Source organism: Anopheles gambiae, chromosome 3, assembly GCF_943734735.2.
Source record: "Anopheles gambiae chromosome 3, idAnoGambNW_F1_1, whole genome shotgun sequence".
Classification (NCBI taxonomy): domain Eukaryota; kingdom Metazoa; phylum Arthropoda; class Insecta; order Diptera; family Culicidae; genus Anopheles; species Anopheles gambiae.
In genome coordinates, this window is record NC_064602.1 from 91,124,099 (window position 1) to 91,151,489 (window position 27,391).

The 27,391-nt window shown below is 46.2% G+C and overlaps 3 protein-coding genes across 6 annotated transcripts in view; 2 read left to right on the forward strand and 1 right to left on the reverse strand.

Annotated features, from left to right (window-relative positions):
* Nucleotides 1–107: 107 nt before the first annotated feature.
* On the reverse strand, nt 108–3,020 carry LOC133392887 (sentrin-specific protease 1-like). Its single transcript, XM_061655303.1, has 2 exons — nt 2,673–3,020; nt 108–2,548 (listed from the first exon to the last, which is right to left on the reverse strand). The coding sequence occupies exon 2, from the start codon at nt 2,356–2,358 to the stop codon at nt 232–234; it is 2,127 nt and encodes a 708-aa protein (XP_061511287.1). The 5' UTR covers nt 2,359–2,548; nt 2,673–3,020; the 3' UTR covers nt 108–231.
* Nucleotides 3,021–4,196: 1,176 nt separating this feature from the next.
* Nucleotides 4,197–6,407, forward strand: LOC1280829 (membrane-bound transcription factor site-2 protease). The gene is made up of 2 exons (XM_320696.5): nt 4,197–4,482; nt 4,550–6,407. The coding sequence occupies exons 1-2, from the start codon at nt 4,408–4,410 to the stop codon at nt 6,011–6,013; spliced, it is 1,539 nt and encodes a 512-aa protein (XP_320696.4). The 5' UTR covers nt 4,197–4,407; the 3' UTR covers nt 6,014–6,407.
* A 591-nt stretch (nt 6,408–6,998) lies between these two features.
* Nucleotides 6,999–27,391, forward strand: part of LOC133393876 (ankyrin repeat and ELMO domain-containing protein D) — a 68,131-nt gene continuing 47,738 nt past the window's right edge. Inside the window, exons 1-2 of one of the 4 annotated variants that reach the window (XM_061660785.1) lie at nt 6,999–7,262; nt 8,800–9,573. In XM_061660785.1, coding sequence (XP_061516769.1) covers nt 9,153–9,573 — 421 coding nt within the window. In that variant the 5' untranslated portion in view covers nt 6,999–7,262; nt 8,800–9,152. The remainder of the gene's footprint in view (nt 7,263–8,799; nt 9,574–27,391) is intronic. The other 3 variants (XM_061660784.1, XM_061660786.1, XM_061660787.1) reach the window with 3 other exon arrangements.

Genomic DNA, 27,391 nt, shown 5'->3' on the forward strand with positions numbered 1-27,391 from the left:
AATTGTCGTTTCTGACACTTTAAATCCATTAAAATACATCTGTACCACCACAAATTGCACCACTATTGGTACATTTACCCTATGTCAAAATAATTCAGAAAATTCCATTTTCGTGCTGGGTGCATGTGTGTGAGTGTATATCATCAGCTTGGTTGGTTTATTAGGTTTGCCGCGGTTTTTTTTGTTGTTCCATTGTTCCATTACTTTCTCCCCCGGGTCCTCCGCACACACTTACGTCAGCAGCTTGCCGAGCATGATTTCGATCGTCATCTTCTTGCGGAAGTACGGCATGTTCGACTGGTCGAACGTGATCGGGTGGTCACGCGACAGAAACTCCGCAAACATGCAGCTAAACACACCGCAGTCGCTGCCGTTCTTCTGCCGCGGACAGTCGCGCATGTTCTGCTTCGTCAGCCCGGTCTTGTCGAACGGTGCCTTGCGCTTGTCCAGCGACTCCTCGCACAGATACTGCTCGAGCGCATTGAGCACCGCATTGTTGGGCGAGCCCATCGAGTCGTAGTAGTGGATCGTCTTGTGCCGCAGATCGATCGTCGCCATGCACCAGTGGATGCCGCCGACGTGCACTGGCACCACGATCATATCGTGCGCCAGCAGGTCGACCTTGCGCGTCCAGCGCCGCACGCCGGCGTAGCCCATCTTCAGCAGCTGGGGCAGAAAGAACGTGTTCATCGTGTACACCTTCGGCAGGCCCTGGTCGCGCTTCTGCTCGCCTCGCTCGCGCAGCAGCTCCATGTAGAAGTTGATCACCGCATCGTTCAGCCAGTTCATGTCCTGCAGCGTGACGAGATCGTTGCCGGTGATGCGCAGGTTGAACTTCTCCATCACCACCTGGTGGCCGGTGCGCAGCTTGCGCTGCATCTCGTCCAGCTGCTCCCGGGTCAGCTCGGGCAGCGGCACCACCTCCGGCTCGGGCGTACCCTCCTTCAGCTCCGACTCGTCCAGCACGTCGAACTTGTAGAACGAGCAGACGTAGTGGTGCAGCTTGTTGCGCGCCTCCGTCTCCTGCTGCTGCGTGCACTGGCGCAGGCTGCCGAGCCGGTGCCGCTCCTGCTCGATCAGCGACTTGCGCTGGCTGAACAGGCTGCCGTACCGCGCCTGCACGTCCTGTATGATGTCGTCCCGGAACACGTGCTTCGTCTCGAACCGCGCCCGGACGGAGTTGACCGGCTCGGGCAGGAGGGCGGCGGCGGCGGCCGCCGCCGATTGCTCTTCCTCCTCCCGTTCCTGCGCAGCGCTCAGCTGGTGCGGATCGATCGTGGTAAACAGGCGGCCGGCCGATTTGCTCGTCACCTCTACACAGTCATCGCTGGCATCGCTCACATCCTGCACATGCTCCTCCTCATCGTCCGTCAGTTCCAGCGAGGCACCGTGCTTCTTCTCCGCTTCTGCCGCTTCTGGTCGCTGCACCGCATCTCCGTTGATGGGTTTGCGCGTGTACCGCTCGTACGCACCCAGCGGTGGGGGATTGTTCGCGATCGGGATGAACTTCTGCATCAACGCTTCGTACTTCCGTCGTACTTCGCGCTGCACGCTTAGATCGCGGTCTAGTGCTGCCGCCGTACCGTCGGACCCGGTCGACGGCGTCAATCTGTTCTTGGAGCGGAGCAGGTTGCTGAAATCCGTCGCTAGCAGAGACACGTTGCCGGGTTCGGAGGGGCGCGGAACCGCGGCCGGGATGTGCTGCTGCTGCTGCCGGAACAGTCCCCCCGCGAACGGTCTGCTGGTACCGCCGTTACCCTGGCTACCGATTGATGGCCGTGCCGTAGCGTACTTGATTGGGATCAAGCTCGGCGGAGGCCCATTGTTGTTTCTTCGCCCGAGCGGACGTAGTGCTGATGCACCGAACCGATCGTTGAGGACGGTGCTGCTCCTGTTGGTGTTGCTGCTGCTGCCGCCACCGGTTCCGATGATGCTGCTCCGGCTGCTACCGACGACACCCGGAAGTGTGTTCCGCTGCACCAGGCCGAGCGTGGGAACGTACGGGACGTGCTGGTGGTTCACCGGCGGCATGTCGGTGATTTCGCTGAGCCGCCGTGCGTTCGCCATCGTATTGGAAAGCCCCCCGTGCGCACCGTTCTGCTGCAGCAAAGGCCTACTACTGCTGTTGTTGCCGCTACTACTGTTGTGTTGGTGATGGTGGTGATTGCCCACTATTGACTGTTCCACTGGCGCTGGAATCGAAGACAGGGTCGTCATTCGGCGCTTTTTCGCATCGACGTCTAGCAGCGCTACACTTTTTCGCTTACGGTCGTTGCCGTCGGTACTGCCGCCACTACCGCCACCGCCCGTCAGCAACTGCTTCAGGCGCGATATGAGCGTCTCGGGAAACATCTTCATTTGCGAAAAAACCGACCAACCGAGTGCAACACACACAACAACAAAAAACGCAGGATCACATTAGGATGCACACACACACGCACGCGAACTATACACAAGCATACACACACGCACACACAGGGAGAGAGCTGACAGCCGTTGTCCGATTCTGTCTGCCGTGGTTCTGGTGAGGCCACCGACGGACGACACGCTGGAAACAGGGAAAACGCACACCGTCGGCAGCGAAGGAAGAATAAAATTGAAATAAAAAAAAAAGCCGAACAACGGGGGCAAGCGCGGCGCGCGCGCTATATCACGCTGCAGCGACGACGCACCTGGCTGTAGGGACGCACCAGGTCAGCTTCGGTGCCGAATTTACATCACACCACGGCGGACGATGCTTGCGGAATGCTACTTTGATCGGAAATGCAGGATTTTACAAATGCATTTCGGGAAAAAATGGTTCGGGCGAAACTCTCGTAGGGCGCTGCTGCTGCACACACGATGGGGAAACGGTACTTGTCAAAATGCTTGTGTGGTGGTGTGGTAATGTCAATTCAGCGAACTCGTCTCCGTCTCACTTTTCCGGCGTTCAGGCAGCGTCTGCTCATTTCGGAACCAGTGCGGCGAGCTGTAGGGGGTCCCGCTCGCGCGCTCGACGCCATTCGCGCCAGTTTCTTTCTCACTCGCTCGCACTCAAAATGCTCGAGTGCGGGTAGCGATGGTCGGAACCGTACGTGCCGACTGGATGCAGGAACGGATCCGATCCGCGGTTCAATGTACGCAACAGAGTGACCAGGAATACCGGTGTTTCTGTATTCCTACCAATGTGTATGAAGTGTCAGTTGGTCTCAAAGACTGTTTTTTATGACAAAATTTGAACGTCATTTTTGATAGAATTCAATCCTTGCAATAAAACACCTTCACAACATGTAAAATATTTCGAATCATCGTACTTTGTGGGTGATTAAAAGATAGATAGTACTTTGCGGAACTATGGAGCTTTTAAACAAGCACTTAGTACTCTCTGGAACCTTGCAGCTGGTGAGCCTGATGTGTATGGTGCAACTTCATAGCTTTTAATGCATGACATCAGTTTGAAGTAACTCTGGTCAAAGTGTCAAAGACTGGTCCCGTCAAACATTTCATTACTGCTCATTGTATGAAAAATAAAATCGGTAGTTTTAGGGTGCTCATCTGTGAATAGATAAATCTCCACGGAACGATTGCTTTATGGCGAATCTTTCCCTTTCCACCGCAAAAAAAAAAAATTGCGAACCGTTTTGCGTTTCCGTGACCCAATTCTTCATTAGCATTAGCACTTGTTTTTACCATATGGAAATCATTAAAAACCTTTAAACGAATGCTCTCCTATGTGGAGGGATTTCAAAAATAAGATAAAATACCTAAATACACTATTTTCTTCCCATCTGTCAAAAAAGTATAGGGACGTCACACGAAGCGCAAACTCAAAAAATTAACGCTTGATTTGTATGGGAGAGCGTAGACTTCTCGTCAAAAGATTATAGAGTTGTATGGCTGAAATCCAATTTACGCCAAAGTTTACACTTCGTATCACGTCCGTACAAGGTGTTATAAATGACAAGCTGAAGTTGTTCAGAGCAAAATGACATTTCTCGACTTGACATATCTCTTCCGGGGGCTCCGGTATAAAAATCGGAGAGGGCTGGTGAGGGGTAATGAAATTTGTATGCAGAGAGTGACTGATGTCCCCCACAATGTCGCCCAGCAAAAGCGATAAAAATCAACCTTTTAAATACATTATCCTTGCGTCCGTAGTAGGAATACAGATAAATCGGTATTTCTGGTCACTCTGGTGAGCGCTGCGCTTGCAATTTGACAGCTGCTGTTGACAGCAACGGAACAGCAACAAAGCGAGAGAAAAAAAATACACCAAAACATTCGGCCCAATTTGCCGGTGGTTGTGGGAAAATTGCGTGTTTTTTAGAGTTTTATAGCGCAAAAATGTATCGTTGGTACTAAAACCGGTGGCTATCGTGCTGGTTTCCTTCGCTCCTGCCCAGTGACCCATCCAGTGACGGCCAGCCGATGGAGCTGATTGTGATTTTAGGCGTTGTGGTGCTGCTGTACGTGGTGCTGTTGTTTTTCGACGGATTTTTTAAGGTACAGTAATCGCTTCCGCACTTGTTTCTGTTTGCTTTTTTTCATGTGCAATGTCCCTCCTTTGCAGAGCTGCATGCACTACCCGTACGATGCATTCCTGCGAGGGACCGGACTGACGGTCAAGTTCCTACGCCTTCAGTGGCACACCACGGCCCTGAACCGCTCCATCGTGAAATGGAGCACAAAGTATCCGAAAATACTCGACTGCAGCTTCAATGCGGGCGTCTACCTCAGTCTGGTGCTGATGCCGTTTGCCATCGTGATGATTGTCGTGTCTTCCCTGCAAACAAACCTTCACGGCCAGTCGGCGAAGGTAGTCACAACCGGCGGGGCGGGTGGCGGCGATCCGCGCACATCCGCGGCCCGCCGTGTGGTGGAGATCGATCTGGTGGTGCCGGGTGTGAACCTGCCCATCAACGAGCTAGGCTACTACGTGGCCGCCCTAGCCATCAACAGTGTGGTGCACGAGCTCGGGCACGGGCTGGCCGCGGTACTGGAGGACGTCCAGATCCGGGGCTTTGGGCTGCACGTGCTGCTCATCATCCCGATGGCGTACACGCAGCTCGACTCGGACCTGCTGAACACGCTGCGCCTGTGGAAGAAGCTGCGCGTCCTTTGTGCCGGCATCTGGCACAATCTGCTGCTCGGCCTGCTAACATACCTGCTGTTTATGGCCACGCCGTTCCTCTTCTCGGCGCTCTACCGCACCAGCGACGGTGTGATCGTGACGGCGCTGAAAAACAACTCCCCGATGGCGGGAGCGCGCGGACTCGAGCACGGCGACATCGTCCGCTCGATCAACAGCTGCGAGATCCGGCACGAGGACAGCTGGTTCGAGTGTTTGCTGCACACGATCCACTCGCCGCCCGCCTACTGCGTCTCGACCGACTTTGTGCACCTGAACGACGAGTCCGTCCCGATGTCGCACAAGAACGACGGGCTGATCGAGTGCTGCGGCAGCGACAATACCGCGTCCAGCTGCTTCGAGTACATGGTGGACGCGAACGAGGACGACGTGCCGCTACCGCAGCACATGTGCCTCAACATACGCAAAACGATCGAGAACAGCTTCGGCTACTGCCAGCACAATGGGCAGTGTGCGGAAGGGCACTGCTTCAAGCCGAGCATCAGCAACTACACCACGATCATGCAGATACGGCGCGAGTCGAAGCCGGACGTGATCTACATCGGCCATCCGGGCGATGCGACCCGCACCGTGCACGTGTCACGCTTCATCCCCAAGACGGGCCTGTTCGCGCCCCGGCTGGCCGACTCGATCCAGCTGCTGCTCAAGTACGTGACCGTGTTTGCGATCGGGCTGGCGTTCATCAACGTGATGCCGTGCTACGGCTTCGATGGGCAGCACATCGTCAATGCGCTGCTGTCGGACGGTGCGATCCAGCAGCGGATACCGCAGAAAAGCAAGCGGGACATGATTTCGCTCGCGGTCAACGTGGTCGGCACGCTGTTCGTGTTCATACTTGTGGCGAAGGTGTTCTGGCTGTCGCTCTCCCGGCTGCTGTCCGTATGAATGAGTGGCGTAGGGCCATTAATCATCGCCATAAACAAAAACAAAAAAACATCGAATTCCATTTATGTAGGAAATTCACGCTTACGCTACGCAGTGCGCTAGCGGGTAGGAAAGCACACCGAGTAGGTATGCAGCGGTAATGCAATTTTAAACATTTTGACTGCAAGGTATCAAGCCTTCTGTAGGGGAAGAACACGGGGTACGACGCATTTGTTAGGCAAACAATTAGTCACATGAAAATGGTATAAGCATACTATTAGTAGCAGCTATTACACTGATTACAATCATTTATAGCAGACAAAAGAAGAAAAAAAAACAAAACAAGACAAAACATACATAATGTGTATTGATATTAACCGATAGAATAAACATGATCACGGATCTAAAACTAAAACTTAGTAAAGACGATGATACTTACTGCCAAAATGGACATTTTCCAAACATCCCTCTGTTGTCAATGGACTTCAGTGTGAGGGAAAACTGTGCTCTTGAGCACATGTTCTCGAGTCAGCTGTCCAGCAATGGCAAACGAAGAAACGCTACAAACAAAGCAGAGAAAACGGCCAAAGCCTAGGGAGAGATGGTGTACCTAGCCCTACGCTCACTTGGATCCATTTCCTGACCTTCTCAGCCGAATTTCGGTTGCTCTCTCTCTGCCCATGCGAGCAGCATAATTCGCATCTCCCGCAACAGGACGGAAACATCAACAAAGCCCAACTCGAGGCCCTCCTTCCCTTGGAGTTGATTCCTTTAAAAACCCATCCCTAGTTCTAGATAAGCTTCCGGAGGGGATTTAAAACTCATTTTTTTTCTTTTGCGTCCCCACTTTAATCCTACTTCTTTTCTTACCCTGCTCACCCTTAATCGAAAGGGCTCCGGGAACGGAAAACAGTGTACCAGCGAGAGCGAAGCCTACAACTACCGCAGCTACTTCTTCGCTCGCACGCACTCGCTCGCTCTCTCGCCATAACGCACCACCGAGCGCGCGCGCTCGCTCTCTCTCTCACTCTCAACACTGGCGGGCGCCTTTTTTCGTATGCGGAAAATTCGTTCCCTTCGTGGTACGGTTTAGTCCCCCGCCGTTTGCAATCGTAGTAGTCGCTGGTACGCTTCCGAGCAGTGCGGTAGCAGTTGACCGTTTCGTCCTTTTCGTTTTTCTTCTTGTCCCGGGCAGTAAAAGTGCGACGAACGCGAGCGCGTGTAGTGCTGCAACGGCCGCGTGACAGTTTGGTATCGGTTTGTGTCGACTGTGTGTGTTTTTCTTTACGGTTTTTTTTGTTTTTCAAATCCCACCCGCTTCTTGTGTACTGACCGGGGCATTTCCCCCCGTGTTTTGGATGCGCCACCACGCCACCACACACGCTATTCGGCATTCGTGTGTGAGCACGCGGAGGCCCGGTTTTTTGCATGTGTGTGTCAGCAAGGGTGTTCGGACGCGTTTTACTCGCGAAGGTGGAATTTTGATAGTGATTTTTTGCTTTACGTTCATGAGCCGTGTCAGTTGCGTAGGGCACACACGGCTTACGCACACCCTTGAGAGGGCCCATGGTTGTTTACGGACAGTGGTGCGAGGACGTGCGAAGGTTTCCGTGCCGTTTCGAGGAAAGCATCATCTATTGGAATTTTGTAAATGCATTTTCGCGTGAAGCAACTAAATTGTGTTTAAAACTGCACCACTTGCAACCGCAAAATTATGCAATATACGCTCAAAATGTGCAACCGGTTGGACCTTTACAGCAATCGTACCTCTCGGTACCAGACGAAATGAAGCGAGCAAAATCTCCACCACAGATCGTCAACCGAAAACAAAATGTTAATTGCATTTATTCATTTTTTTTTGCCTTTTTATACCAATTTATACCCAACTCGAGACCCATTAGTATTAAGGCAGAAGCGTCGGGATCGCGATGGTCTTAAGCAAATCAAAAAGGTTAAGATAAACTTAGAGCGTTTTGTTTTTGCTTTTCTTTTGGCGAAAAGGGTAACGAAAGGGGTGTTTGATCAAGATAACGTATAGAACTGTACGTGATACCCCGCACGACCGACACCGCGAGCGCGACCGTGGGAACGATCCAATCTAATAGAAAGCAAGACAGAGAGAGAGACCACGGACCACCACCGGCAAGACGGATGCTGATGATGATGATTGTTGATGCTGCTACTTACTCTAGCGGTGCCCCATCTAATTATAGCGGTAAAAAACGGAAATTTCTTTCGAAAAACCCTTGCCCCATCCGCACCGCCCTGGTACTGGCAGCATCGCCAATTTTTTTTTAATGTGGGAAAACTCTTCATCCGTTCAGTGGGTGTTTTTTTTTTAAGGGGGGGGGGGGGGGGACTGGGACTGGGGGAAGGGATTCAAAGAGAATGCAAAAAAGTATGCGAAAGTGACAACAAACAGGCTGTTCGTAGAGGAGCCGCGCGTGTGTGGGAAATCCCGCCATCAAGCAAGCGTCGAAATGCTTCATTTTGTGCCGTCGCGTGTGAACTGTGTGTGTATGTGTGCGTGTGTGTCTGAAATACGATACGATCTGAAGAGGGTGCATCTCGTGTTCTTCCTTTCGGCTACAGTGTTTGAAGTTTTGTGCTTAAAATGTGTCAAAATGGTTTGATTTTTCTCTTCCTTTGATTTTGATCTTCATCCAGTGCTGTCGAAAAGGTGGAAATCGGGCCATTGGTTCCGACGGAAACGGTAGTAGTGTTCGTCGCCTGCTCTGTAGTAGGCTGTGCAGAGCCGTGGGCTAACTTGAACAGGGGAAATTAAAGTGTTTTCTTCTCTTTATCAGTGTTTGGTTTAACGGATCTAGCGAAGGTTAATTTTCAAGTGATTTATCGTGATAGAGCTCCGACGGCACGCAGTGCTTATTAGAGCAAGTGTGAAGAGTAAACGGAGTGCCCCGAATTTCAATCATTGTTGAAACGCATTTCGGACGCAACCATGCAGTAGCAGTCCCCAAAGGATCGTTGCTCGTTTCGTTCGGGACCGGGGAACGCCTAGAATGATCAGTACGGATCGGCACGTGCCGGATCTGACACTGACCACCAGCCGGATCCTTCGATCGTTCGAGCGCGTTGCGCACCGTGCCCGCCCGTGCCCGTCCGTTCCTCGCCGCGCCAGTCGCCGCACCGGCAGCACAAGATGAGTGACAAGCTAACCGGTGGGCGGTACAACCGTATCAGCCCATCCTCGGGCCGGGGGTCCATTATCGCCTACTCGCCACTGCCGAAGTCGGAGCAGGACTGCCTGCAGGCGCCCGGGAACAACTGTCTCGCGATACCGCTGTCCGCGATACAGACGACGGCCGACCATGCCAGCGCCCACGGGCTCCACCATCCGATCAATCTGGCCCATGCCAACTCGCTGCCGGTGGTCGGCGGCATGGCGGGCAAGCTGCCGAACGCCGGGCACGGTATGGTGGCGCACGGGGACGCCCAGAAACATGCGGCCAGCCAGCAACAGAGCCACCACCACCACAACAACAACATTAACAACAACCACAACAGTAACCACAACAATGGGAACAATAACAACAACAACAATGCGAACCACAATTCCAGCGGTAAGCGTCGACTCGGTGCCTAGTGTACTGTACGCTTAGTAGATCAGGTCGTTTCCGTAGGCTGTTTGTTTTGGTGTGTTGTTCTCTGTGTGTCGCTTTCGCATTTACGCTGTTTGTACAGTGGGCTTTCATGTTTATGGATGTTGTTTGTATTTATTCATGCTCTTTATGTTTGCAACGTTGTGCTGAGTAGCAAATAACTACTATTTTAATTAGTTTAATATTAATATAATTAGATTAATTGAACAAGTTATTAGTACACATCAATAGACACCATAACCGTAGCAGTAATGATGATTGTCATTTTTAAGTTTTTTTTTACAGCATCTCATTAAACTTATCTGTATTGTACATATCATGCATTGAACATATTGTAAAATATTAAAAACTAATTATTTTCAAATTCTTGCTGATATCTGATCCCTGATAAACACAATTTACTTTGAAATAAATATAAAGGTAATAGAAGATTTTCAATAATACATTGTCTAACACATGTATTGTGGGTAGTGTATTGATTTAATAGTCAATACTACACCACATGGAAAACAAGAATTTTCATCCCTGCCAATCGCTAAACTTTCGTTCTGCCGGCGGCACCTCATCCAGCGTCGATCGAGATGGAAATGTTACGCTTTATTACTTTCGCTTCACCTCACCTCCGCACACCCGCAGCTGCACACATTCCGGCCTCATTAATCACAATCCCACCCCTCCCCAGTATCCCGTCCGAAGCGATTTTCTTATCGCGACCGGCAGCTGTCACCATTCCACCAATATGTGTCAAGTGCTTTGCAACTCATTAAAACTAACGACAAATTAATCATCTGCCCTGTTCGCACTAATCCACTGGGCCGAAGCTTTCCCGGGATTAGGTGTAATATCGCTTCCAGGAAAGAAGCTTCAGATGGTTTTGTGTATGTGAGCGTGTGTTTGCCCTGTGTGGTTGTATGTGAGGTTTGTTTGGTGGTACATCAGTCGTGTGGTTAGAATGATGCAGATACTGCTCTGGTACTTTAGTTAATCATACTTTTTGCCAAGCCAACGAGTAAAGGGTTGGAAGGTTCGTGATGAAAAATTGAACATTGGATTAACAGCACAATTTTTGTACAATATTTTTATTAAATTTTACTAAAGTTCATGTAACTGAAGTCATTATCCGTATTATGTGCTTTTGTTATTGTTTATTATTATTCCGTTTATATCCTCCTTAAACGGTTTAACAGATACACTGAGGGTATTTTTGGAAATTTAATTTTTGCTTACTAATTCAACATTAGTCGGTCAAACCTCTATATAACTCACTTTACTAAAGCAAACCTTCTACATTTGAAAAAAAATAAAGATTTCCAATAATTTTACTCGAAACATTTAGAAAAAATCATAACATTGCAATGATATTTTTAATCATATTCAGCTTACATCATGTTGAACCTCCGGTGGTGACACATTTTTAATTTATTCTAGTACAACATGGAAATTATTTAAAATTTAAAAGCCAGAGACTGCTGGATATAAAGAAATTCAATGAACACATTCCGATGGTTTGGAGTTTAAAGCTGTCCGTAGTTTAAATATTAACGGTGTACAAGGTACATTTAATATTACATTTAAATGTACGAATCATAGCGCTAAGTGGCGCGTTACTTCTATACAGAAAGTTGATACGAGCTACGTGTAAAATTTGATGGTTCCTGGAAATGACACGCGACACTGTAAAAAGTCGATTACTACTGACTAAACTCGAATCATCAATCGTTCTCAAACAATAACCTTGAGCAAATGAAGCCAACTTGAGCCCTACAGTGACTAGTTTCAAAGGATTCTAGGCCCAGAAGTAGACAGTAACGTGACCGTGGGATGGTAACGGGGATGCGTCTGACCAACCTTAATTTCTGATAGTAAATTTTGTCAAACATTTTTTGGGCCATCTCAATTCTGTTAAGGAGTTGAAGGATGATGAATTATAAGTTGATGTATATTAATACTTTTGCTTTTACTATTTTCCTCCTGATGAAATAGTTCCTCTCAAGCTATTCGATGGCATGGAAACAAAAACTACCCCAAATCTATTCAAACAAAATTTGGAAACAAAAACCCATCCAATATAAGCAAACTGTTAATTATTTGTTTTGTTGATCTTGGAAACACTTTACCAACAACACCGAACCCGATAGTTTGCAGCGTTTTGTTGTGCCACTATTTATGCCACTTTCCGTTTACGCGATGCCTTCCTGTGCTTCGGGAACGTTTCGGGTCGATTTTTTTCGCCACTGCTGTTTGCGTACTTTTTTCCGCTGCGTAAAGTTGTTTTGCCATTTTGAGTCGCGAAAATAAAACGTTACGCGGCGCTTAGGAACAGTTTCTGTTCACTCGGCCAGCGGAATGCCACCCGCTTGGTGAAATCGATTGTAACACCGGTTGGCACATAAAAATCGAATCATGATTAGACGGAATTTGCATGAGCCAAATGTGGAGGTGGGTGTGCCCATTGCTTTGTTTTTGTTCAGTGTACGTTCGTATGAAAATTCACAGACGCTTGAATGTTAACTAACGGCAGATTCGCCTAATGAAATGTGGGAATGAAATGTTATGCGCGCATATTTATACGCTTGCGGTTTTGTTTGACGTTATGTTAACCTTCACTGTGAACGTTTATTATTTTGCTTATATTATATTTGAATTTAATCTCATATAACAGACCATTGCATCGTCTTTTTGGTGAAAATGTGTATAAATAGATACTTTTTTTATTATGAAAGGACGGCTTGAGCATAATTGTTCATGTCCTAGGACACACTTCTCTCTAGTAGCAACTAGTTCAATTAAATTAACTCGAATGGTCTATGAAACATTAATACAATGTTTCAGCGCTCTCGTTCTCGTACGCTTTGAAGAAACACAAACATATCGCAAAATAATATGATTAAAATGTGCTGCTACCCACTCTCCACTACAAACTGTGCTGGAGCATTAATGTCAATCCAATGGCCGATGGGACGATGGCTATTTAACTACCACCCTTCGATACATGTGTTTCGATTTGAATAAATTTGTGCTTACGATTAAAAGCGACTTTTCGTGCAGACATCTCTTCCTCTCTCTTGAACAATGTTTAACTTTGCTCTACGGTACGCCCTGCGGGCAACGACTATCTTCACCCGATATTGCCTGAAGCATCCAGCGTCCTCTGCTGCAATGCGGTCGCGCTGCGAACTCTACTCCTCTGCACCATAATCGTCGAACCTGACCGAAAACTCGCAAACAAAGCTATCGATCGGTTGGGAACGGAGGCACATACACACACATCGATTCAGGCTACTTGCCACTAGCCACCGACGTCGGGCTACTACTACCAAGAGCAATCCTTTCACTTTTGCATCCTGTCATCATTCCTCTTTTTCGCCTTAATCGGATGTGATATCGGTTCGGTGTACGGTGGGCGGTCAGCAACTCGAACACCACTCCGCCCTCCATCGGTGACTGTTTTATCGGATTCAATTTCCCCGCAAAACATGAAGCTGGAATTGAAAATCCTTTCATTCGCTTTGGCCATTGGGGGGGAAAAAATACGGAAAGGGATAAGAAACCCATCCTGCGTGTGTCCTGCAGGATCAAGCGATTTTAATCGGTGAAACAAGAATACAAGATGCGGCCCTGTTTTGCGTGTATCCCATTTTGCTTTTTGGAGTTGCAATGCTATTCTCGATCCTGAGCAAACTCACAGTGACTGGTATGGCAATGCCGTGTCCTTGAAACTCCGGCGATTTGATAAAATATTTCACACACGTACCCGTGTCCGTGCCAAAGCGGTTAGCGAACGGAGCGCTTTTGCAAAAGCATCGGAATGGCAACTTTACGAGCAAGGATCACGTTTCGATCGTTAAGCATGTGTGCGAGTCTATCATTTGACTGAAAGCAGAGGGCGTACGGTATTCATAAACCTCTTTTCATAACACTCGAAATGTTATGATATGCTCTCGCAGCCTTTCCGAATGTTATGGGTTGTTTCTTTATTTCGTTTGAATTTTTGAGCGTGCAGTGAGATAGACACATTTGCTCGCTGAGATCGTAACGTACATTACCGCCTCTTCAATCAAGCTCGATAAAAGTTTTCAATGTGATGAACGACCAAATCTCACTTTGGAAAAAAACTTTTGCTAATGTAATCTAATTCGAGCATTGCAATATCTTGGAATATATAAGAATTTTAAAGTTTACGCGGTTCTCAGTACTAAGATGCATAATCGAAGTTGTGATACCAAGAAATCTCTTTCAAAATGATGTACCAACAATTAGTGAATTGATTTAACAAAATTATAAAATTAAATCAGAATTATAGAATCAAAAGAAACTAAGCTTTTGGTGCAAATCATCTCAATGCATTGCCAAAGCAACCAAAGATCGATGTTTACTTTTCCATATTGAAACCGTTCCTTCACCCTTTGCAACCTCGGTACCGTCCGGTGATTAATCACTGTCGGTAAAGGAAAAGAAATGGAAAACTCTCGGCCCGCCGAGAGAAACCCCCGTGACCGGTAAACAACCAAAGTATTGCTCTTTTTCGCTTGGTTAGTCAATGAAAATGCTTCAAACCATCAGCAGCACACCAACAGGTGAGAGCGCGTTGATGGAAAACTTTTCCCCTCAATAGCCGATCGATCAGCGAATCTGGAAGCAGACGGGGTATGTAAATGTACTCAATTTTCTTTTAATATAAATTGTTTGTTGAAATAAGTATTTTCAGCTCACTGCAAAAGGATCGTGCAAGTAAAACTTTTATCGCTGCAAATACTTTAAGCAATATCGCCGTTTGCTTTGCTTACCGAACGAGCGAGGATGAGTTGGGTGTATTTATCGTTTTAAAATCGCAAAAGCTTAAGGTCATTGACGCAGTGGCCGCATTGCAGTGGCCCCGGGCTTAAGTGGCTGGGCAATAGGAAGGGATAGAGACAAAATTGTTAGCATAATTTCCTTTGCAAAGTGTGCGAAGGTCAAACCATTACCGCAGCTCTCGCACGAAAGCGCAACGTCCGGCATGTTTTGCTCCGGAGCTGGCATGGCTAGCAGTTGATAGGAAGAAAATTGTTGTAGGTTTCGCTGCCTGCTTTTATTATAGATTTATTTCCAGAGCAGATTAGCTTTTTTCAAAACTTTGATAAAAAAATGGTAATCATTTTCTGTTATTTCTATTCTTCAATAGAAATGAAGCTAAAGATTGTGATAAAAATAATTACTACAATCAACGGAAGTGAAAATTTTGCAACATGCAATGCGCATAAATTTCAAATGACGCCACTGCATCATACTTGAAACGCTATGCTATGAACAATAAGTTCCACATGATGGAAAACTAACTTACAACGTCTACCGATTGTGCGGCTTTCTTTGTAATACAGATATGAAGCTTCGTGCTTTGTGTCTGATTTTTGCAACGACAGCCATCAAACGGATACGGAAAAAGGGTCTAGGCTTGCATGAAATCAGGTACTTTTTTAGTTCAGTCGTTACCGTCACACAATATGGTTAGTACACGAATTGCTACTAACCCCTTTTACATCCCTCGCTTCAGCAAACACCGTTCCGGATCCTTTCGGGCGGGGTTGTGCTCGCAATGGAATGTACACAACGGTTGAAACAAAAGACAACCACCAGCGTGGTTGTAGGTGTGTGCATGAGTTGTAAAATCGCGGCGTGGAGGAGGTGTTGGGTAGCGCATTCAACATCACATCCCACCACGTGTTTGGGATTACAACAAGCGTGAACTGTTTGTAAATTTTGTCCAGCCGGTGGGTTCCGAAGCCTTACCATGGGCTGGTCGTGAAGTTATTCCATCCTTTTACTGTTGTTTTTGTTGCGCTGGTTATTATCGTGGCACAGTAGTGTACTGTCAAATTTACCTCTGGCACGAAATCGTAAATTTTGCCCCTCATTGCCCTTAGACCCAACCACCCTTGTTGAACGGTTGAACAGGTGAGTTTGATAAAGTTCAAAACGAACCTATTTAAGGTAGCGAAAAGCAAATGACCTCCCAGCAGCAGCACATACAATAGCGTTGTTTGTGTACATTCAGTGGTGTTGGTTTACACTAGTGCGTATGAAAAATGTTTTGAACTTAATGGATACACCTAATTTTTACGTTCAAATAGTAAACAATGCCACCAGTTGCACTGAAATGAATGATTTTTTTTTCTATGAAAAATTGGGTCTAAAGTAGTGATGACTAAAGATGGCAAAATCTGGAACTGACTCCGATCAGACTCCGATAATTTCAGAACCCACTCCGGAAGGTAGGTCCGCTCAGGATTATCCAGAGTCGTCTGGAATCGCCTAGAGTCGTCCGGAGTCGTCATAAGTTGCATGGAGTACGATACGACTCCGAATGAATCCAACTCCGGTCGACTTCGGCTGACTATGGAGTACTCCGACCCCGGGCATTTCCGAACAACTCCGGACGACTCAGACTCTGGACTACTTCGGATGACTCCAGACGACTCCAGACGGCTTCGGATGAGTCCGACTTCGGGCGACTCCGGATGACTCCGGAAGACTTCGGACGACATCAGAAGACTTCAGAAGATTCCAGCCGACATCAGATGACTCCAGACGACACCGGACGACTCAGACTCTGGACTATTTCGGATGACTCCAGACGACTCCAGACGGCTCCGGATGAGTCCGACTTCGGGCGACTCTGGATGACTCCGGAAGACTTCGGACGACATCAGAAGACTTCAGAAGATTCCAGACGACATCAGATGACTCCAGACGACACCGGACGACTCCAGATGACACCGGACGACTCTAGACGACTTCAGACGACTCCAGATGACTCCAGACGACTTCGGAGGACTTCAGGCGACTACAGACGACTCCAGACGACCCCGGTTGAATTAGACTTCGGTCGAATCCGGATGATTCCGGACGGCTCCGACTCCGGGTGGATCTAGTTGTTTCCCACTCCAGACGACTGTAGATGAGTACGACTTCCGGCGAATCCGGATGGCTCCAACTCCGGAGACTCTGGACGACTCCAAAAGACTTCGGACGACTCTAGACGACTCCAGACGACTCCGGACGACTGCAGACGACTTCAGATGACTCCGGATGAGTCCGACTTCGGTCGACTCCGGATGTCTCCGACTTCGGACGACTCTGGACAACTCCGGGTGATTCCGGAAGGCTCCGACTCCAGGCGGAACTAGTGATTCTCATTTTGCCGTAGCCAGAATCGGACTAACAAAAGCCGTAGTCGTATCGGAATCGTGGATGCACTCCAGAGAGCACATCACTAATCTAAATACAGACTCACTAATCTAGATATAGATACTGGTATCTTCTGGAGCTTTTCTGGATGCTTTAAACAAAAGCTCAAGCTCAAGTTACCTTTTATATGTTTTGTTGTTGCTGAAGATGTGTTAATACCTGCTCATGTGTGAATATGTACATTGCCTTGTTTATACATTAATGCATACATTAAACTCAACAGAAACATTTGAAGCTAAAAAAGCCATCCTAACATCCGCTCCATTGCATAATGAACCTTTTTTTCGTAGAAAGCCGAAAAATAACAACCAAATCTGTTGTTTCCTGATTGCCACAAAATCGATTATACTTGTCAGAAGAGCGCCGTGATTGCTATTCATGCCTTGTTGATTACCAACAAAAAAAAAAAGAAAGAATCACCGGGCACATTCGTATCAAATGATTTCCACTCGCCTTCGCTTGAATGCTTGAATTGGCCAAGAGTATCTCTAAAAATGGATTTCACATTCATTTGGCAGGCAGCAGTGTATCTTGTTTTCTTTTTGTATCTCAAGATGTGCGTTCGATATTCATGTTGGAAAATGAAACGATAGCGCAATCTTTTCCTGACTTCTATCCTTCGTACTAGCTTGAGTGATGTAGTTGTATTCTTATTTTGTTCAAGCAGAGAAATATGAACTCGCAATAAGAAAGTAGCCGCAGCAAAAAACAGAGCACTATCTTCGAGATGCTGATTATGCTGCGCTCTTGGAGGGCGCTCATAATAAATTGTCTCGCTGCAGAAACTCTCGACCACTGCTAAAAGCGCATTAAGCGTGTTCGCTTCCAATCAGTGCCACACGAGTGCAGCAATCGTGTTCCGCGCGCTGGCTCTCCGAAATTGGCGCTCCGACCCGGCGCCTTCGAAGTGTTGCTTTTTGTGTGTTCAATAATGGAAAAAAGCAACCAAACGGTAAGCAAGAAACATCATCGAACGTTCAATAGCTTTTGTGTCGACGCGGGGTATACGTGTGTGTTTGTGTGGGGGAGAACCTTATCAGCAGAATTGTGCAGCAAGCGCTGCTCAGCGGGTTGTTAGTTTGCTCAGTTTATTATGGAAATGCTGACAAACGTCTTCAGAAAGCGGGTGGTGATGTGGAACGCTGTGGCCATTTTTCGGGCGGGGGCTGCGGTGGTAGTGGGTTTTATGTTTTGTTTCTACACGCCACCGGACGTCTGATTCTTCAGAACGGGCGAAATCTGTTACGACAAAGCTTCCTAGGGTGCAAAGTTGTGGGTCGTGAAACTTCACGAACCACGGGCTGGGGAAGCATCATTGAAATGCTGATGAGGCGGGTCCTGTGAATGGAGAAACTTTTGGTAGAAGTAAAGTTCAATGGAACGATTGCCGTGCTCTAAAAGACGGGGACCGTTCTCTATACCGATACTGACGCACACGCTACTAGATAGATGGAGCAATAATATTTGATATTATTTCCCAACTTTGCCGCGTGTGATGAATAAAACCAATGCCCAAGCATTGTTGAATATTTCCAATGTTTTCGAGACATATAATGATCGAATAAAATTGTATGACTGAATCTTGCTCCAGCAGAGCTTGCGTAAAAGTTTATGTAATCAATAAGAATTAGAATTACAAAAGCTGGTCCTTTTTTTAATTATAAATTTTTTTCCCATTTTAACTATTAATAAAAAAACATTTAAAAAAGTGGTTTCAACTAATTCAAATCTATTCATACAATTGTAATTAAATAGCAGAATGTCACTTCGTTCGAACACATTAATCATAATGCGAAAACTATATCCCACGGTGTAATTAAAATTGGGAAAACTAGCACACGTTTCGTGATGCGAATTGTAAATTAGATTAAACCATCATCGATGACTGGTGCCTCCATCTCCAAACTGTTGCTGCTGCCGTAACAATATGTTTGCACATTACACCAGTGCGCGTGGTTCACCTTACCGTATTCGCTGCCTGTTGACATTGGGTTTGGGGGTTTTTTTGCCCCCAAAAACTCATTTGCACACAACCCGACCGAATGCACAATTTCGATACGAACGTGTAGACAAACAGCACTCGCACTGCTCTATACATGCGACTGGGCTACATTACCACAGCGTGCCTGTGTCGATAGAATAATGGAATAATGGCCTTTATGGTAGTGCTCGAAAATGGAAATTTCATTTACTATTGGTATGCTCGGAAAATGGAAATCTGTTCCCGCCGATGCACTTTACTTAATCAAACCTTATTTCGGCCAACCCGCACTTCCTGTCGATGGGCGTGCGTCGAGTTTATCTGGAAATTTAAAATCAACTCATAATCATTGCAAACGTTACACCAATGTTGAAACACTCCCGTACACATTCTGCAAAAAAAAAGGTTCCTCGTCTACACGGTGCACTTCTTCAATCGGGGGAGTAAACAATACCCCATCGACGACAAGCTCAACGACACTCGTGGGGATTCCAGATTGTAGTACGTATGTTGCAAGCGTACCTCAGCACACACTGTTCCATGTCTCTCGTGCCAGTGGAGTGGAATGTGCACCAGGCGCGCGTGCTTGAACGAAGGCACAAGAGCGCGGCACCGTTTGAAAGGTGAAAAGAATGATCAACGCTGGCACAGTAGTAGTGGCATTGTTTCTGTTTTTTTTTCTTCTACCTTTTCACTTCATTCCAATATTGTTTTCCCACGCTAGGGAAGCACACTTGCTTACGAAAGTGCTTGGGTGGTAGAGAGCAGTTTGAGTATTATCTAGACATCTTTACTGCCGCTTACATACCGTACACTCAATGCCGCTTATGTTTCCTTTTTATTATTCCGTCACCTAGCACACTTGTTCATTGCCACTTGTATGTGGCCGGGCAAAAAGGCAATGTCTTCTTTATGCGGGCTTGTAGGTTTTTTGTTTTTCTGTCGCTTTTATTATTGCACCCATTGTTTGCTCAACGAGCTGTCAAAGTGGTGCACTGTGGAGTGGTTTCAGTGAGCAAGACTGCGAATAGAAATAGTTTTCCAGTACGTTGGTTGAGAATTATGATAGGGGTTTGTTTCGTTAAATAAGTTCGTCTCTCACAATGGAATGACAAAAACTTGATTTTTTTGATTTTTTATGGTTTTAAAATAAAAAAAACAGTCAAAATTATGTTTATTATGTTTAAATTTTTGTCCTCGATTTTCTTTACTTTATGGAAAACATAAAGCATTTTATTTAATTGAGCCCAATCGGATGCCGCTTTAGATGCATTCATTCCATAAAATCAAAACAATTCAATTTAAGTCATCCATTTTAGTTTGATGGAGACGCCCGGTGATTCAATGGATGGAGGCGCCTGGTGGCGTATCTATTTTGTCCATATTTTTTGCCACATCCTTACACATTTCCTCATGTTTGGTGGAGCATGTACGTCATAGAGGGGGGATTGGAATGAAGTGAGCGATGAAAATCATAGATAGTGGAAAAAATATCATGCTTGTACAAGATACAAACACGAGATTACGGGACACCCCTCTCGGGAAATGTATCGCTGCATAGACGATGCTATAATCCTGCGGAGTTTTTACACTTTACTTCACACTTATTTTTCGTTTAATCTATAAATCTCACATGTATTGTTTTACATCATAAATCAGAATTCATAAAAAATATATTGCTTTATGCTTCTTGATATTCTGACTCGTTCTCCTGTTAGAAGCTAGCTCATACGTTGATATTTTTTGCAAAAAAAAAAAAAATACTATAAAAACCCTCAGCACGTTAACCCTGTGCAAACAAATGGTGAAACGAATGCATAAAACGAGGAGCAAAAATGCAAAAAAAACACTCCACTGCTGCGACACTCGATGTAAATGCAATGAAATATTCATGCATACGACTGTCGCAATAGTACCCAGTGCGCTATCCTCCGATCGACGCGTAAATGGTTTGTTATCCAGGTGTATGCATATAGCGATATTTAATCCAATGCCCTTTTCCTCTAGAATCGTACTCACGATGATGATAAACCGATTGACAGTCTACTTCGTCCTCCTCCTTAGGTAGGCGAATAAATTACACTGACAAAGAGGTAAAACAAAACAACGGCACACAAAAACGAAGCCACCACTGTTTCTGCATTCATTTCCGAATAAAAGTCACACCGCTAGAATCATTAATTAATTAGCACCATCGGATGATGGTACCGAGCGCTACGATTTGAGCTACGTCGGCGGATGGGCAGAATGATGGGCGAGATTTGGCTAGAGCATTTTCTGTGGTTCCTTCACGCGCAAAGAAATCAACTGCCACCTTGCAGCACCTTGCAGCAGACTTCATTAATCTTCATTCACGTGAAACGAGACACTCTAGAGGCCTGAAAAGTGACCGTTTATTTCAATCCTTTTTTTGTCGGTCCCACCTTGGAATGCTTCCCGAGACACCGTACCTGAAGCCTCGAAAGCCTCAAGTGGTTGTGGTAGAATTTGACCACACCTACCCACACTGTAACTGCCAGGAATGTTGTCAAGGAGGAATGGAATTTGTGACCAGCAGCAGCAGCAGCACAATGAATTGCTTAGCTGTGGGAAGTTGTGTGGGCGCTAGTAAAAGGAAAGGATGCAATATAATTTATCACACCGTCACCGAAATGGAAAGTGCAAACCGTTATACTAAATTATATTTTAAAGTTTGATTATTTTTGGAATATTGATTTGGGACTCATAATGTAAATAAAACCATGAAAAACTAATTTTATTTAACTCGAAAATGTCTTATCAAGACGAAGAAGCTTCAATTAAACTAACGTAACTAGAAACTAATTATGTAAAGTATGTAAGATTGTATTGTCTTTTGGAGTAGTGAAAAACCAATTCCTCAAACAATGGACAGGAACCTTGTTTTGTTTGCCTGCCATGACAGATAACCACAGTCATGATGGAACTCCATTCAGTGCGATTAATTACTTCGTACTGAAAGGCTACTGTGTCCCCATCAGTCATCGGCCATCATCATCCGGACGGGCGCCTTCGCTGGGGCACATCCCTTGGCAGCAATAACCCATCAGCGGTTGCCATTCCTCCCGTCCGTTCATGTTTCTTCCGTGTGATAAGATATCTTTCAATTAGTACGCCTCACTTGCGTCATAAACTGAAAGCCAACGTTGATGTTATAGTACTTCCTATCTTTCACAAAACAACGCTTCCAGGGGTCCTACAGCCCTGCCTGCAGCTTACAAGTAGATCGCCGATAGTATTGTACACACACACACATTCACACATACACATACAATTCCAGTTGGTGAGCAAGTGATGAATGATGCCCCTCAAACCCTTTCTGTTTCCATTCTCACGCGTGCACCGCATATCACCGACAACTGATTGAGTATTGTGCTTATAGGCTTTGCTCCATTCTTTCTACTACCACAGTGCCCGACCACTCCGTAAGCTGCTACTATCTTACTAAGCTGCAAATTACTAAGTTTTTGTTTTTTGCTGTGCCTTGTCTTACATTCTCTCTTAAACGGTGTAAATGTAGCCCGCACACTGCGCGCACTGTGTTTCTTTGCCGTTGGATTTCATTTCGCTACCTTCTCACCCTACCGGCCCGGGGGGAGCGGGGTCGTAAGGGTGCGTGTGTACCAATTAATTACCCAACCATTGCGACCCTCGTCACGAAGACGACCGCCAAGCGGTGTGGGGCTAATTCAATTTCCCACCAGCCTTTTGCACTTTCGCTGAGTGCCGTTGGCCCCAATTGGCCTCCTTCTGCAGAACGTGGCGTCCCCTTGTGTTTTGGTTTTTTTTTATTTGCTAAGGAAAATGTGAGAGGGACAGAGAGAGAGAGAGAGAGAGAGAGAGAGAGAGAGAGAACGAAAGAGAGAGAAGCAAGTGATTACGTTACGAGTGTGCATTTACTTACTGGGTGTAAACATTACTTTGCTTAAACGAACAGAAACTAAAACGTGGGGTCAGGTCAAAGCAGTTACAATTATGTCGTCCTGCCTTAAGGACAGGCAGAGCCCTTCTTACAGAGCGTGTGCACAGGGTTTCGATAGCGCAAGAAACACACTTTTCGCCCGCTACGAACGGACCACTTCTGCCCGAAAGGTAAAGGACAGTAAATAGCTACCGAAGGGCAAAACCGCTCTTCAACCGGATGCCTCTTCACCGGAAGTATCGAGTGCACATTATCATTGGCTTGGTGGGTGAAGCCACCGGTCGTTAGCAATTTCGGTTCGGTTTGGAGGATCAATTACGGAAGACGGTGTTGTCGGTTAACCTCCCCCGGTTGGCTTCCGCTCGTTATACCCTTACCGAGATAATGCGCCGTGCGCGCGGAAGTGGGCAAGCTGGAGGGCTCTTCGAGCTGGTGGTTTCCACCCCCATTTACCGGACAGCTGGAAGCTCGTTATCACGTGGCTTTTTCTTGCACCACTCTTTTCTTTGCCTATGAATTAAGCCTGAAACGTGCTTCATCGAACAACAGTGGCATAAGCAAATCGTATGTAACGCGCGCTGTACCAGCTTACCAGTATGATGAGTGTGTTGGTACGGATGAAAGGAGCAAGAAAATGCGCTGCTTTTTACCTCCAGCAGCAAGAAGAAGAATCGGTCACCATACCTCGGAGTGTTTGCGGCAAAAGGATGGCAAAAAAGCAGCGCACCCCGCACACGGGACTCGAGCGAGTAATGAACGAAGCACGGCACTGCTGCACGGAAATTACCTGTCACGTGGTCACGGATGCCTTTTTGCTGCCCCCAACCGCCGGAATGCAAATCGGCGCAAAGAGGAAATCGTTTCCCACACCGCCCACTTCCGACTGGGCCGGAGGGTGGTCGCGTTTGTTCGCGTTGGGCGTAGCGTTGATTGAGAAGGCACGAAATGGACGCGGCATTCTTTGTGCCAGGGAGGGCGCATTTAATGTCTGAAAGGTGCATTGTGTGTGGTAATGGGAAGAATGTTGCATTGTTCCTTTGTTCGGAAGACGGCGGGAAGGCTTACGAATGACGAGCAATTATTTCATGGGGTTAAAAATGTCAAACGTTGTGCTCGCTTGTCTCGTTGGACAATGCTTAAGTGCCTTCAACGTATTATTTTGTGTATCGTTTGCATTAATTTTTTGTTTCGGCTGGTTCTAGAATAAAAACTAAGAGAGATCATTTCTTCCCATGAGCATCTCTTGAAATGTAATTCTTCAAGCTTACTGGCAAAAATAAACCTATTACATTGCGAGCTGCTTTTCGTCAGTTATCCGGAATTGTCGGATCAGAGCGGACGAAGACATGCGTGCAGGCATGTTTTTAGGACCTAGCTCGATTTTTATTATTTCTTCATCGGTTTTCGCGACACAATTATTGGAGTAGAGCTTTTGCATCATGATGGTCTAGATATTCTTCAATGGGATGCAGCTGAGCGATGTTCAACCGGTTCGCGGACTTGGGTGTTATAATTAAATTCCACCAAAATTCGCTTGAAATGATCGTTGAGTTTTGATGTCATTGCTTGTCGCTGCGAAGGCGTTGTTGCCCAGGTACTATTTCACTGTTTGGGCGGTTGCATCGACACTCCCGGCCAAGCGATCACAGCAATGCAGTCACTTGTCCCTCAATCTTCATTTTCAGCTTTCTTTGGTACCTTAAGTTGCTCAAGGCCATTTGGAACCGAGCTTTCTTTCGATGCTCTGATCGTTGTCTAATAATGTCCACAAACTGCCTCACGGAGTCCGTTTTAGAAGCTACGGGGTGCCGTTCTTTGATCGCGCACGCTCCTGAACGAAGTTGCTTCACTTGTTTGGCCATCGCGGTTAGAGTTCGACTGATAGAGGTATCAAATGTTGTCTACTTACTATTATTGTAGTGGGATACTATTGATGAAAGTGTAATTAACGTTTCGTTAGTGCAGCTTAATCAAACATCGAAAAATTTTGTTCATTTTTTTAAATTCCAACCTACTGTTTTAAAAATATTTTTTATGTATTATGGAATTTATAGACAGATTTTTTTCTCAGGAAATTTGCTTCCTATATATTAAGCCTTATCCCGCGCATACTCGGTTGACTTATTTCTTTCAATTACGAGAAAAATTCGTCATACTACGCCAAACTTCTATGCTATACTTTGGTAACAAACACTTCACTAGGAGAATATTATTTACTATTACAAAGTCTACGAGTTACCATTTCCTTCCGACATTTTGACAGATTAAAAGAATGTAAAAACACAATTTTGTTTCACCATAAAATGCTGAGCTATCCAAGCGGTCTATTCTCACAAGTAAAAGCAAAAAAAATGAATACACGAGCTGGAAAACCACAAACTTAACCCTTCCCTTGTTTCGTGTGGTTCACTCTAAAGTGCTTGAAGTGTACCGCAGCGCTAGCATAAAAGGTAGCCCTGCTCAGCAGTTCTATTTTCGGTTTTATTGCATACCAGTCGTTTTCAAAACGACTAAACCTACTCCACCTGAAAGCATGAAAGCACCAACGGAAATGGAAAATTTTGTCAACATCCGACCGGGAGAACGTGTCGAGCAAATCGATTAAAAGACTGCCTCAACACACACACACGCACATACATACAACCGCTCTTAAGTACACCGACCGCAGGTGTGTGCTTTGGTGGGAAGCAAGCAGTGTGGGAGAGTTTTATTTCATCAAATTCTTATCAGCGGTCGGTCACTGCTGGGCCACGTTGATGTTGGCACGTACCGTTGGCTAAACTTGTCTCTTGGCAAGCTGGTGATGCCGAAGTTGAAAACACTTGCCGTTCAATATCTAATCCAATGTATGACACACTCTGGCTGGCAGCAGCTGGAAAACATTCCTTGAAGAAGCTTTGTACACTGCTCTCTGTACATCCATTTGTATTGCCACCCACAGACTCACTCCATTAGGGGACATATTTCATCAAACCGTCTCGCAAACAGCCAATTCCCCACGAGCAGCGTTTGTGCAAAAGCAATCAATGTACTTTTAAAGTTTTTCACTTATTTCTCCCACTCGCTGTCTCTCTCTCTCTCTCCTTGGTGATGCATTTTCAATAGCCACTTTTGGGGCGGGCGCAGCGCCAGTCACTGTTTGTGCATTAGTTGTTGGCGAGAGACAAAATTAGTCGCATACAACTATGTTTCATTTAGCCTCGGATGCATTCACTTGCTGCCTCCCTTTTGCTGAAAACTCGCTGACATAATTGAACCACAATTTATCCAACCGAACGCCATAACTCGACAAGATGACTCGACTGTTTTTGTTTTGATTTCACCGTCACTTGAATGATGAAACGCTTCAATGCTTGTGTATGTTCCAATCTCTGCAACCACCACAAAACCGGCTGCTTAAGACTGTGTCATACGATGTGATTGATGTGTTTTCCTGTGGCCCCAAATCAAAGCGTGGTTCGCTTGTTCGGTTGGACGGTTTCGCGGAATTCGGAGACAGAACAGAGCTTCTTTGGCTGTTTGTTTGATTTGGCTTGTCACTGTTTGTGTGCAATGAACCGCCTGTTTCTAGGAAAATGAACAATCACAAGCGTGCTTTTTTGAAACCAAAATTTAAACACAGTTCAAACGTTTCGTATAAAAGTATAAACATTTTCAAGCACAGTTTGCATAATTTTGAAAATCATTTTATCCCTGACAAATAGGCGAATTGGTGCTTCGGGTGAAAAAGATAACACTGCAAACCATGGTACTCCCCTTGGGGGGAAAAGCATCAATGCCCAAACCCTCTTTTGAATGAAAATAAGCTGCCCCTGAGGAAAGTTTAAGCATCTCTCCTGGGGTTGTCCCAAAGCGATCAAGAAGTTCGATTCTATCGATTCGACTCATTTCGAGCAAAAGAAACAAATCGAGCAGGATACGAATCGAAACAGATAAATTGTTGCAGCACAAATGGAGATTGTTGAGTTGGAATAATCCTCAAATAATGGAACTTTCTTTTGTCAAATCAAACGTACGGTTCTTCCAACTGTGATGAAATTCCACAGCAAAAACTGTCTACTTACCAGATCAAAGGCAGAGACGACGAACCTTCGCTTTCAATAAAACCGTCCTATTATTAGTTAATTTTATTTCCATTGCTTCTGTCGCGCACCAAAAGCTTACTTTAGCTTCTCAACCGTCAGTCCATGAGCTGCTCCGACTTGGTTATAAAAGCATAATTTCTCACCCACAACGAAGGCACCCGTAAGATTGTGAACACGCTCCCACCGAAGGGAAACTGCCGCTGGCATCGCTTTTTATTTCGCCATCCCGTGTTCGCAGATAAGCAAAGGCAACAACGACAACGGCACCGAAAACCATTGGCAGAAAATCATGATGAAGCACTGCATTCTGCTGACGACGGTGACGGTGGCTTTCAGAAACGCCCCGGCAATAAGTAATGATGGGTTCCACGGGCTGTGTAAGCTCCCTGAGGGGGAGGGGTGGTACGAAAAATCACTCAACCATTTTCCAAACCCGAACCCACGGCCGGCCACGACGCCCTAAGCATCATAAATGGTCCCAAATGGAACGAACAAACGAGAACGGTTATTGGTTCTTTCGGTTGAGTTTTTTTTCCTTTTTTTTGT

Bases quoted from the DNA above. Each gene is read 5' to 3' on its own strand.
- LOC1280829 (XM_320696.5), top strand. From the start codon at position 4,408: ATGGAGCTGATTGTGATTTTAGGCGTTGTGGTGCTGCTGTACGTGGTG. The intron at 4,483-4,549 runs GTACAGTAATCG...CCTCCTTTGCAG, and splicing joins TTTTCGACGGATTTTTTAAG to AGCTGCATGCACTACCCGTA.
- LOC133392887 (XM_061655303.1), bottom strand. From the start codon at position 2,358: ATGAAGATGTTTCCCGAGACGCTCATATCGCGCCTGAAGCAGTTGCTG.